Consider the following 13,065-nt stretch of genomic DNA (forward strand, 5'->3'; position numbering starts at 1 on the left):
TCTTTTCATTACTTGTCCCTGTTGGTGTTGCAGCACATGCTGTGAATGACCTCCAGAGATTCCTGAAGCTATATGCAGAGAGTAAATTGAATCTGAAAGCTTTATTAGACAAGTTTGTCTTCAGCTTGTGTCTCATGTCAGCTGTATTGAAAAATAGAACTGCTTGTGAAACTGGGTCCTGACCTTGAAAAATCTCCAATCAAATGGTAACAGATTCAGTTTTGTGCCATATTGCTATTTGTTAGATGTGGCACATGTGTTAGAAGTGAAAAAGCTTCTTAATGAAAATCAGATGGAATAATCAGGTGACTTCTTTCCTGAACACAATGAGGGAAGTAGATTAATGGCAATATACACATAATATGGCCAACTCAGGTTGGCATCTGTGAACATCTTTACTATAGAAGCCTGTGAAGTAAAATGACTGAAAACCAAAACCATTAAAATTATATATATAAACCATTATTTATTCCTTCATCCAAAAGCAACCAAAATAAAAATTAAAGAGGATAATATATTCTTTTACTATTCCACTTTATATGAGAGTGAGTAAGGTTTGTTAGGCCAGCTGACTTAAGGAAGAGCCTACTCCAACTGCTCACCACTGATTCAAGAACTCAAGGTATTCTCTATAATACGTCCTTTTTGCTTTGTTCCCTGTTCATCTTTTCTCTCGCATTTTGTTTCAGTAAAACTATTCATAGAGTTAAACTGAATTATAACTAATATAATAATTATAATTAATTTCCTTTAGATTCTACCTGTCCAAGTATCAGAAACTATACAATTCTGTACATGGTCATTATTGGAAAAAATATTTCTCTCTATTACAGCCCTCACACTACCGATTTTCTTTGCTGGTGTCCTAAAACTAATGTTAACTAAAATGGACTACTGGCAGTAACGTTGCCAAGTAGAACTACTTGTCACAACAGATGCACGCTCCAGATTTTTAGCTGTTCAGCTCTGTGGAGAGTGGTTCTGCAAAATTAAATCTCTACCCTGTCCCCTACACAAGCATTTTAACAGCTGATAGCACCATTCTTTTACATGCCGAATGTCATGCACCATGTATTTTTAAATATCAACACGTTTGCATTAGTATTGAAAACACTGTAGACATAGACGTTCCTAGATTTTTCAGTCTTCTCCAGGGAATTATTTTGAGTATTCTTGATCTCAGTTATACTATGCCAGCTGCTATAAACAATACAGACACTCTGTATTTGTACCTGATCTGATTTGTACATTTGTTTTTAATTTACCCTCTAAATACACATATTGTTATATTTTCAGGTGCACATAATGAAATGCACAAGGATTTTTAAGACTAGCATTTGGAAATTCTGAGAAACACAGTTTTGAGCTACAGCATATGTGTTCACTCAGGCACTGTGCATAATATATAAATAATGACTGTTTCAGAGCACATTAGCTATGAAATACTACAAAAAAGATAATAGTATGTATTGTGTATTTTTGCCCAAAGCTAGTTGTTGTTATTTTGTTTCTTACATTTTGTGGAATTGTCTTTTGAATATCTCTTCAAAACAAATGGTTGGCTTGATTTTAAAGAAGCAGCGGGACAGTACATTATCCAGATTTGCAATCCACGGAATGAATACATTTTAACAGTTATAGTTTCAAAAACAAAGAATCCTTCATCCCCACTTGAATATATTAAGCCAAATATCATCTAAGAGATTTAACAGGGAAGTCTTCATAAAGCAGGATACTGCTATGACCAATCTGTTCATCTCTCTATCTTAGAATTAACCAATGTAGAATAATAGATCACTCAACTATGCATTTAATATGAAAACAAAAGAAAATTCCAGATGCATAAAATAGAGACACTAGCAATACAGAAGCACTTTCAACTTCTGAGGTAATGGGATTTTGATTTTAAATCTTATTTTATTTCATCAAGGTATTTTTTCACATACATGCTTTTGTTTGCTGCTAATTTTCTTGAAAAACCTACAGTCTCAGGAACTGTATATTTCTAGCAGCACCAGTACATGTTTCCTTAGGATGCACTTCAAGTAAAATATTAAAGGACAAGCAAATGAAATTCTGTTTTCACTAGTTCCCCAAATTCATAGATAACATTATTTCAATTCAAACTCCAAAACTAAAGGTGGTATAAACTCTGGAGGTGACTGCTGTGAATCCTTTTTTATATGCCCCAGCTGTTATATGGCCCAATGGGGTGTATTACAAGGGGGGTGGTTAGTAGATCGAGAGAGGTCCTCCTTCCCCTCTACTCTGCCCTAGAGAGACCACATCTGGAATATTGTGTCCAGTTCTGGGCCCCTCAGTTCAAGAAGGACAGGGGACTGCTGGAGAGGGTCCAGCATAGGGCAACGAAGATGATTAAGGGAGTGGAGCACCTCCCTTATGAGGAAAGGCTGAGGGAGCTGGGTCTCTTTAGTTTGGAGAAGAGGAGACTGAGGGGTGACCTTATTAATGTTTATAAATATATAAAGGGTGAGTGCCATGAGGATGGAGCCAGGCTCTTCTCGGTGGCAAACAATGATAGGACAAGTGGTAATGGGATCAAGCTGAAACACAAGAGATTCCACTTAAATTTGAGAAAAAACTTCTCAGTAAGGGTGACAGAGCACTGGAACAGGCTGCCCAGGGAGGTTGTGGAGTCTCCTCTGGAGACATTCAAAACCCACCTGGACATGTTCCTGTGCGACCTCACCTTGGCGTTCCTGCTCCAGCAGGGGGATTGGATTAGATGATCTTTTGAGGTCCCTTCCAATCCCAAACATACTGTGATACTGTGATACTGTGATGAGGTTTTGTTTGGTTAAATCAGCAGCTCACAATCCTCGTGTTATTACTTGCTTCTAGTGGACTCAGTCTGATACATCACTCCTCTCCCATTCTCCCTTATTCTTTCTAAATCCTGAAAAGCCTTTTCTTCTGTACATGGAAGACCAGTCTGTGGCTCAGTGCCTGCAGTCTCTGACTCCTACTCCCAAAGCCAATTATACTGAAAGTACAGAATAGCTTTGGTTGTATGCACTGGAAGATACCTAAAGCTGATGGCTAATGTTATGAGTTCTGGTGACACAGTATTCGTTTTCTTCAAATTCTTTGTATTAAATATATAATAACTAACAATCCATATAGAGCCTTTCTGTCAAATGCATGTCTAACTCTGCTGCAATTTGGAAAACAAAAAACATTCTATCTTTTTTTTTTTTCTAGGCCTGCTACAAAAATTGCTCCAAAATAAGGCTTATAACTTGTAAAGTTTAAAGGGATAAATTCTACTTAATTTCAGAAGTAATTTCACCTTTATAATTGCGGCTAATTATCACTCTACTTTTTTCTTCTTTTCAGTCATTTTTTTGTTTCACTTGAGTATGTTTTTTATATAAAAAGACAATAAATTGTGTAAAAATTCAGGGAAAAAAATGAAATTGATTGTACACAAAGTACTGGTCACTGAACAAGGTAAAAAACCTGCAAGAGTAGCAATATAGCATACAGCTTACATTTTTATTAGCTGCACATGCAAAATGTAAAATTAGTTGATGAAGTATTTTCCACTGTATTCATTCACAGTTATTTTTAAAGTTTCACTAACTTCAAGTATAGCATGACTTAAAATAAATAAATTGTATTTTCAAGTATAGCTCTACATGAAAGTGGCAAAACTTTCCCCTAATGTCTTACTTGAATGAAGGCAAATGATGGAAAATGTCCTTTCAGGGCCAAAGTTGCAAATGCCTCCCACCCCACAATGTATTCACAGGGGTTTACAAAGTAAAACATATCTTTACCTAACTTATTATGTAAATGCAGCGGTAGCACTTCAGTACAAGAGAAGTCATATGAATGCTAACAGTGCTATTAAAATCTGTCCCTCCTTTACAAGCACATTCTAAAACTGCATTTCTCTCTGCTTAAAATGTTTCCAAACTGCTGGCTAAGCAATACATCAAGGTATTTGGATAGAAACATTCACACAATTTCATGTTATCATGTCAAGTATAGATAGCAAGTGTGATTTCCTTCCTGAATCGTCTTGGAAGTCAATCTTTGCTAAGGTTTTAGAAGGACCCTTCAGCTAAGCACATTTTCTGAGCTGGAAAAATAGTGCTTGTTCATTATGCCTGAGGGCACACTGGACTGGTGCGATATTAAGGATGTTTTTTAGTGCTACCTCTGCCAAAGAAACTATAATACATGGACCTAGAAATATTTAGAAACAAGGTCCTTTACCTCTGTAACAGCCACCAGATGGTATATTTAGTAAGACCCTCTGGCTGAAATCTTGTAGCCAGATGAGACAAAATGATACCTGACAGGGCAGCAGAGGTTAGCCAGTTATATTTTCATTCCCTGGTCTCAAACACAGACGTCAACATTATTAAATTCAGATGTTCACAAAAGTCCCCATAGCATCAGAAAGTAAGTAACTATCAATAGAAGATACTGCCAATGCTTCACAGAGAGCTTCCAAAATAGTTCTGTGCATCTTTCTTTAAAAAAGACCTTTAATGAGATTGCTTAGATTTTGGGAAGCATGGTTAAAGCATGCTCTCCCATAGCCACTTTAAGACTCTATGCATATCAATGCATCGTTCATGAGAATCAGCAGCACAGAACAAATCTGTAAAAATGTCTACAACACAAGTGGTTAAAATAACTACAGAACTTAGAGCACAGCATGACATTCAACATATTTTTTTTTCTACCCCCTCTTTTTTTTTTTTTTTTTTTTTTTTTTTTAACTAAATACAATAATACTTTAGTAACACACACCACTTTCTATCTTTACAGAAACCTGCTGTCTTAGGCTGGAGAAGGCTCAGGGGATCATATGCATGTGTATAAATATCTGATTGGTGGAACAAAGAAGACAGAACCAGACGGTCATCAGTGATGACCAGTGACAGGACAAGGGGTATCATTCAAAAATTGAAACACTAGAAAACCTATTAAAATAGAAGAAATTATGAGAGTGGTTCAACACTGGAACAGGTTGCCTGGAGAGGTTTTGGAGTTAGAGATATTCAAAACCTGACTGGACATGACCCTGAGCAACCTATGATAACTGACTGTACTTTGATAAGAGGAATAGATGTCTCCCCTGGTCCCTCCTGAACTCTACAGTTCTATGGTGATACACCTATAATGATGTGGTTGCAGTACACTGACACAAATAAAGAAAAATTATTAAGTAGTGTTAGAAGCACAGGTTCAAATTTTAAGTGCTCTTGGCAATAGAAAGAAAATCAATCTGATTTCCAACTTAATCCTTTATAGAACACCAGTGCTTTTATTTTCTGCATGTGTAATTCCATCTGCTGAGTCTCAGAATTGTTAATGTTCAGAGCTTACATCTTGAATTAAGGTAAATGGGCAATTTTTCAATTCTTCAGCTAAAGATGAGTTAATATAGGAACCTATTGCACTACTCTGTGTTCTCTCTCTTGTTTCGTTATTACCATTTCCTTTGTAACAGCAAATACACAACTCAGCAACACTCCCTCCCACCCTGGAGTCTGACATAATCTGCTGACATGCAAAACTGACACAGATAGCTTAGTGACCCAGCACAGCAAAAAACGATTCTGCATCTCCTTCAGTTCCCCATGTCATTCCATGAATTTCATAGCATGCCTGAGAACAAAATCCTGTAAAGCAATGATACTGCTGTACTGTAAGTTTTTAAAAAATACTATTGTTATTTAGCACTTCTTAGCAGATTGCAATGATCGCCACTGGAACCACAGCAGTACTAATGATTAAAACTAAGCAATAGTTCATATTTAGTAAGATTGAACATGTCATAGTCAAGACATCTGCTTTGCTAAAATAGATACATGCTATTCTGGCAGAAGCTGAACTGACTTCTGGTACTGGATATTCTGGATCTGTCAATGTGATGCAATTATTTACTTCTCTGTAAAAATATTTTCCTGCTTTGCTGTTCTAGAGAGTCACGAGTAGACTGTAGGGAATTCTCCAATTTCAGCTTTTCTTGTATGCTATCCATAAAAACATGTTAAAAGTAAGAGGGATCAACATCCTATAAGTAATCAAATCCCAGGTGAATACTGTAGCTGTATCATAGCCACAGTTACAGGCAATTTGATGGGGGAGCGGAAAATTTCTTTCTGCTCCCATATCTGATGAACAGCTTTCCAAATTGTACGGGTGAGTAGCATTCTTCATACAAGCAAGTGAGCCTGTTCAATATCAAGTGAAAAATCTTAGAGGCTTTAGAAACTTAGAGTCAACTCAGTGATTCCATTGTGTTTCTTTTCCACCCATGCTTAATCACTACATTTCAAAGGAAAGCAGTGGGAAATAAAATCCATTTATCAAGGAGATAAAAATGAGTTTGTAATCCTTGTAGGAAATCAGCAGGTGCAAAGAGATATGAGAAGAATATAATATAAATATTACCTGAATCATTTAAATTAAATGGAGATAGTCTCCTGTTGTGGATTCATGAACTTAAGACACCCAGAGATGTATATCACAGACTTAATGTTTAACTGCAGAATTACTCTTAGCATGTTGTCATATAACCTTTTCTATGAATACACAAGCTTTATCTTGAAATAGTCTCAGTTCATTGGCCTATCATAAAAAGTAATTTCAGAATTTTGTTCTGTGACCAATTTACATCCACTTTACCTGTAAAATTATTATAATCTATTAATTGAAACAATTCTTCTTCCTTTGTAGTATTTCATCCATGAATATGCATAGAAAGTAAAAAATTCATCTCATCTCTTCATAGAATAAAGAAACAAGATTTTGAAACAGTAATAATTTCAAAAGCAGGCTGCACTCTTTTCATCAAATCCATAATCTGTCTTCTGGGACACATTACACAAAATAGAAAGGAAAAGATAAAAAAAAAAGATGGAATGCCACAGTAACACACCTCTGGTTTACAAGCTAAAGCTGAAATTTGTAAGGCTGCAGAATGAATTTAGACCATCTCCAGTCACTTTCATTTTAATTGTGTGATTTGTAATAATTTCAAAATATGTATATACTGAAGCACTTACAGACACCTGAAGAGACAAGGCCAAATGCTCCTAATGCTGGCTTTTCCTTTAGTTGTTGAATTAAGTAGTTTATTGCCTTCCAGTCAGCATTCAAGTCTTCTAATTTTTTCTAGAATGGAAAATAAAAATATTAAATTTATAATACATAAATTAATGTAAAATAAATTAATTTAACTTTTTTTTTTTATTTTTTCCTCCATCTGATGGACCACCTGAATAAAGAATAAACCAGAAAGGTAGAAACAGCAATTAATTTTCACAAATGGGAGAGAAAGATGAGTAAAATCCTTCCCAGTTGCACTGGAAAAGAGCTTCATGGTGTCACGTTCCTGAAAGCATCTTTCCTCCTCATAGTTTGGCTGCTGAAGCTCAGGGCCAGCTCCGAAACAGCATAGCTGCCTGACCCTGACCACAGATTGCCTTCCTGCACCAGTCTCAGCCCATTCCCATCACCAAGGCTCCACTCAGCTGCCTGGGGATGTGATTGACTCTGGTTTCCCTCACTGGGCCTGATCCTGGTCCCCAGCCAGGGGCAGTTCCCTGGCCTGCCCCTCAGCTTCTTGGCTGGGGGCAGCGGGAGGGGCCCTGGTTAGTGGAACCCCATCCTGCAGCCTAGTGGGGAGCTCCGCCATTTCCTCCTCTGTGGTCAACAGGCCGGAACAACTTTTTAGGGAACGTAGGGTGACTTATTTTGAACTTACTGTAGAGAGGTAGGGAGTTTTATCACAACAAACCTGAGATGCTGTTTTATTACAGGAAAATAGAAAGGTGAATTATGTAGTTAAACAACAACAAGAACAACAACAAAAAAAAAACAAAACCCAAACCAAAACCCTTGTCAATAAAACTTCTGCAGGTTGTAATATCAAATGCAGAACACATTCTCCACCTATTAAAAAAAAAAAAAAAGTCTTGGGAGTCTTCAGGGAGTCACAAACTTCAGTGTGTGGGCACTCAATCCTGACCAGTAATGTCTAATCTGTTACTTTTAAACAAAACCTAAGTGAAAGTCTCAAATGTGAGTTACATCCGTCCTCAGATAACCCTGAGAAGCAATTCAACTTGAAAACGTTTTTTCTACCCCCTTTTCTTCCTCACTGTAAGAACTGTAAAGAAAGATGAAGCATTGCTAATTCTATGCTGACATCTCTAAACTCTTAAAATGGAGATTGCTTCTCCCTGATTGTCTGCTACAAAAAGCAGTGCAGTGTACCAGTGCCACTCAGGAATGCTTTTAGTATTCTTGTGTCAAACTCACAATTAGATATATATTCTAAATCACAATCCAGCCATGATGGAAGCAGGATTCCGATTAAGAAAGGTACTTTAATTACCTAGAGTCTAAGACAACAGGGGTCAATAGGAGAGGGATAGGGAGCAATACTCATTAAATTGCAGTGTACACACACACACTCGCCCACACACACAGACACTGAAGTAGCACAACTTTATATTTTGATGTGTCAGGGGAGCACTTCTAGAATTTGCCTTAAGCTTTGCCAAAAATACTTTAAATCTGCAAAGTTTTTTCTATCTGTCACCAACGGAGACCAGAATATTACCTGGTATAAACTCTGGACAGGTTTTTGTGTAAATGCTTTTTGATAGGGCAGGAGTGAAAGGATACAATTCTGCATTAGGTAATAAGATAACTTTTTATTTTTAAGAGTACTTCAAAAACTGCATTAAAAATAAAATCAAAAGTCAGGAACATCAGAGATTCTCCTTGATAACATACTATGAGGACTAGGCAAAAAAAGCAATCAGGTATGCATGATAAATGCAACTTGTCATCTGACAATTCACAATCATATTTATATTTTATTTCTGTGTAGATAACAGACACACAGAAACATACACTTTTGACACATTTTATGGCAGATGCTAACGTTCTTTTTTTTTTTTTTTTCTTTTTTTCCTCCTCTCTGCCGTTGTAGCCCAAGATTCTACTTACAGAGCTTAAAATGCAAAGGACTGCTCCAATATATATTAATTCAATAGTAGCAGAGAGTGCAGAGAGCCCTTAAAAATAAAATCTGGAGAGATCACACTATCGAAGTCTTGCTTCATTTTACAGTATATTCACATTAACTCAGGAAAGAGATAGGGATGGTAAAAAAATAATATTGCTCCTCACTAGGAGTAGCTGCTTAATCATTCATGTGGATGTGAGCTAGGGATTTCTTTCCAGCAATGACAAACTATGAAACATGCCCAGTACAGAGATTTGTGAGGGTTATCTGAGACAATATCAACACCACTAATCAAAGAGTAGCTAGTTCCAAACTCTTCTATCAAAATTACAGTTTGATCTAATCTTACACCTGTCATAAATTAGAGTTCATGGGTTAAAATCTTAACTTATTTGAGCACAACCTTTTTGTTATAATTGCAACTCTAGAGCTTTAGTAGCAAGAATGAACATCAGAATATGTTGCATTGAGGAAGACATTTATTGATTTCCTTTAAATGTCAGTACCATTGCAATTTAAATGAGGCTAACATTCATACATGAACTAAACTCATCCTCAGCACTTAAAATAGGTAAGGGTATTTAGAGATAGAAATGACTTAGTCTTTTAAATGCAAGACTGAGGACAATGAAAATGAGTTCCTCACTACTTACTCTCCCACCCAATATGGGAAAGGACAAATTGAGAGCTGTGGCAAGGGAACTACAACTCTTCCACTGCCACAGAAATCCTTTTCTGAATAAACTGTTCTGTTCAAGTGCTGTTAATCATGAGATTAGGACTTACGTTCTTTCAATTGCCACTGTCACCAGCAGTAACCTCTCCCTTCCCCACCTGCAAAGGCTTTACAGAAATGTATTTCAAAAGCATGAAATCCATTTATTAAAAGTGAATAGGTCTGATTATTAAAGTGCTAGTGCTTAAAGGATCACACATCTCATTCTATTCTTGACTCTTGAATCAGCATATACTAGGATTTGATTTGCCAACAGAAATATTTTTATAGTCCTGCATTGCAAAATTCCAATATCAGCACTTTTAGTATGCTTAGTGAAGGTATGAAAATATACTTATGTCAGTGACATAAGTATGAGATAAGATTAAGTATGTGCCAATACAAATCCATGGGATTTAATTTGCATTCAAAACACTATAATGAGAGTATATTACAAAGGTTGCAAATATAAACAGTTAAACATTGGGAAATGTCAGAATAACATCCACAATGAACATTAATTCAGATACAATTCACATAATTGCAGCAATATCTTGAATTCCCTGACACATAATGTTTTCAAGCACAGGAGAGGCTTGCAGTGTGCATGAGTCTATAGCACCTGTACATCATTTACGGAAAAGAATGGGAAGATCTGTGGTGAATTAAAGAAATCAGAGAGAAAAAACAGGAAATTAAGACAATGGTGCCTCAGAGAACTAAATCTACCAAGCAGCCAAGTAAGGCTATGCAAGTACTTAATGCTTTTAAAGGGGAGTATGAGTATTGAGTTGTTGCTGGTGGTGTGCTATCCATACCCTGTACTGAATTAGGCAGGGTTCAGCCCAAACCAAGGCCATCACGACAGCTTTAATTCAAGAATTTTCTAAAATTCTGAGTGCTTAACGTTGCAACTTTGCTAATATCTTTTGAAAAACACCTTAGTTTGAGTAAAAATTATTTCTGCTTCCACAAAATACCTTTTGTGTAGAAAATTATTTTGATATTTGCTGAAAAGTCTATATTGGAACAAGTAAACAGCAGGCAGTGCTGGAAGTTACTCATGAATAATGATGACAGAAGACCAGTTCAGTATAAATGGGTGGAAGCTTAAGGAAATCTACATCATCAAGAAAGCAATTCAACAGTCCTGACAGTATAAATTCACTGTTTCATTGCTTACTGTACAAGACAGAGAGTGAACCAGAAATTAACTCCACAGGTCGTTCAATTAATTGAACTACAGAATGGAATTTTTAAAAGTAAAATGCAATTAAAGAGGGACTAGAAATTAAATACTCACTACTCCACAAGTACTTACTAACTTCCTTGCAGACACATTTTATATTGTCAAATCTACATCTCTAGGAATATCATAATCTTTATTTAAGGAGTTATCTTGTTCCAATGCATCTGATAGAAATTGGCAGGTTTCAGTGTCTTCGATGTGAACACTTAAAAGAAAAAGACACAGACTACACTTCTGTGTCAGAAGTTTGGCCTAAATAGAATTGTTTCACACCGTTTATACTTCTGTCAGTGGTATGTAAAGCAAGCACTATTTCTTCTCCATGAAAATGTCAACACTCATTTTGCAATTCTTTATATGCAATTGCAAAAATTTAAAAAGCCCAAACCTCTAGTTTTTTACAGTTTAAAATGCTTTGCTTGTTAAAATGTGGAGGAAGACCTCCTAAGACTGCAGCTGAAGTCATATGAAATCAGTAAATGCAGTTGTTGCAGAGTGATTTTTGTTCCATCATCCATTCAGAATGCCGACGACATGTTTCAGTTCCCAGCAATACTAGCACTGTGTTAGCTGAGGAAAGCACCCAACACAGAGTCAAATGCTTTGTTTCTGCCCATTCTCAGTAGCACATTACTTTTAAGTCACCTTGAGAGTTCACCTTTTTTAGTGTTTTATCACTGTTTAGGAGAAGCAACCATTTAAAAAAAAAAAAAAAAAGAAAAAAAAAAGAAAAAAGTATAAATACTGCAATGGCAATGTGCACTTGCAGCCCAGAAGACCAGCTGTATCTTGGGCTGCATCAAAAGTAGCGTGGCCAGCAGGTCGAGGGAGGTGATTCTGCCCCTCTACTTCACTCTGGTGAGACCCCACCTGGAGTCCTGCCTGCAGCTCTGGAGCCCTCAGCACAGGAAACACATTGACCTGTTAGAGAGGGGCCAGAGGAGGCCACAAAATGTTCAGAGGGCGGGAACACCTCTGCCACGAGGACAGACTGAGAGAGCTGGGGTTGTTCAGCCTGGAGAGGGCTCCAGGAAGCCCTTATTTTGGCCTTTCAGTGCTTAAAAATGGCCCATAAGAAAGATGGGGACAGACTTTTTAGCAGTGTCTGTTACAACAGGACAAGGGGAAATAGTTTTAAACTAAAGGAGGGGAGGTGCATGCTAGACATGAGGAAGAAAATTATACAATGAGGGTGGTGAAACACTGGAACAGGTTGCCCAGAGAAGTGCCTGGAGACATTCCAGGCCAGGCTGGACGGGGCTCTGAGCAATCTGATCTAGTTGAAGATGTCCCTGCTCATTGCAGGGGCGCTTGGACTAGAAGAACTTTGAAGGTCCCTTTCAACTCAAACTATTCTACGATGATTCTGTGATTCTGTGAACTCTCAAAGATTTCTGTTTAAGAAAAAAAGAAAATAAACCATATAATTCTTAAATATCTATTAATTTCTGAGGTGAAAATAAATGCATTTGCAGGCTCCTGTGATGGTGATCTGTTGGTGGGATTTACAAGTAATTTAGAGGAAATTTTGTAAAAGTAATGAAATAATACTCCAAGCATAGCAAGTAAATGGAGATGCAAAAACAAGCAACTAACTGTAGAGGTCACCTACCGACATCTTAATTTTGTGAGGAAACCTTTTTTCTGTAAAATGAGGTTGTTGAGTTCTGTAGTTTTGGAAAAGCTCTAAATACAATGACAAAGTTTACTATCTCTGCCCATTGAGAAGCAGTTGCAATAGACAATATAATCAATAAGCCACTATTACAGTTTCTGGGAACTCTTAATCACCATGTTCACAGATACTTTATTAGCAGTTATAAAACCAGAAACCAGCTCAAACTCTCGTTGATCTACTAGTGACCTTACTAGTTTGGTCTCCCACTCCAAAAGTAGCTGAACCACATGTGACAGGTTGCTTGCTGATTATTTTCTGCTTCAAGATTCTGCAGGAAGGTCTACATAGTCTTTAGGAAAGTGAGTATAAAATTTCCCCTCCAAACTGATTTCTTTGCTGGGGAAAAGTATTCTGTAGTACATTTTCCTAAAAGAGAAGTGTTGGGACGCATTAGACTTTTT

At 36.9% G+C, this 13,065-nt stretch overlaps 1 protein-coding gene across 5 annotated transcripts in view; it reads right to left on the minus strand.

The window, feature by feature from the left end:
* The window catches only part of DMD (dystrophin), a gene marked incomplete at both ends in the record, with an annotated part of 1,256,016 nt that overhangs the window by 358,446 nt on the left and 884,505 nt on the right, over positions 1-13,065 (minus strand). For 4 of the 5 annotated variants that reach the window (XM_080362523.1, XM_080362521.1, XM_080362520.1 and 1 more), the window contains one exon: positions 7,050-7,158. In XM_080362523.1, the coding sequence (XP_080218649.1) occupies positions 7,050-7,158 (109 nt within the window). The remainder of the gene's footprint in view (positions 1-7,049; positions 7,159-13,065) is intronic. The other variant, XM_080362522.1, reaches the window with a different exon arrangement.

This window comes from Nesoenas mayeri, assembly GCF_963082525.1.
Source record: "Nesoenas mayeri genome assembly, chromosome: 1".
Taxonomy (NCBI): Eukaryota; Metazoa; Chordata; class Aves; order Columbiformes; family Columbidae; genus Nesoenas; species Nesoenas mayeri.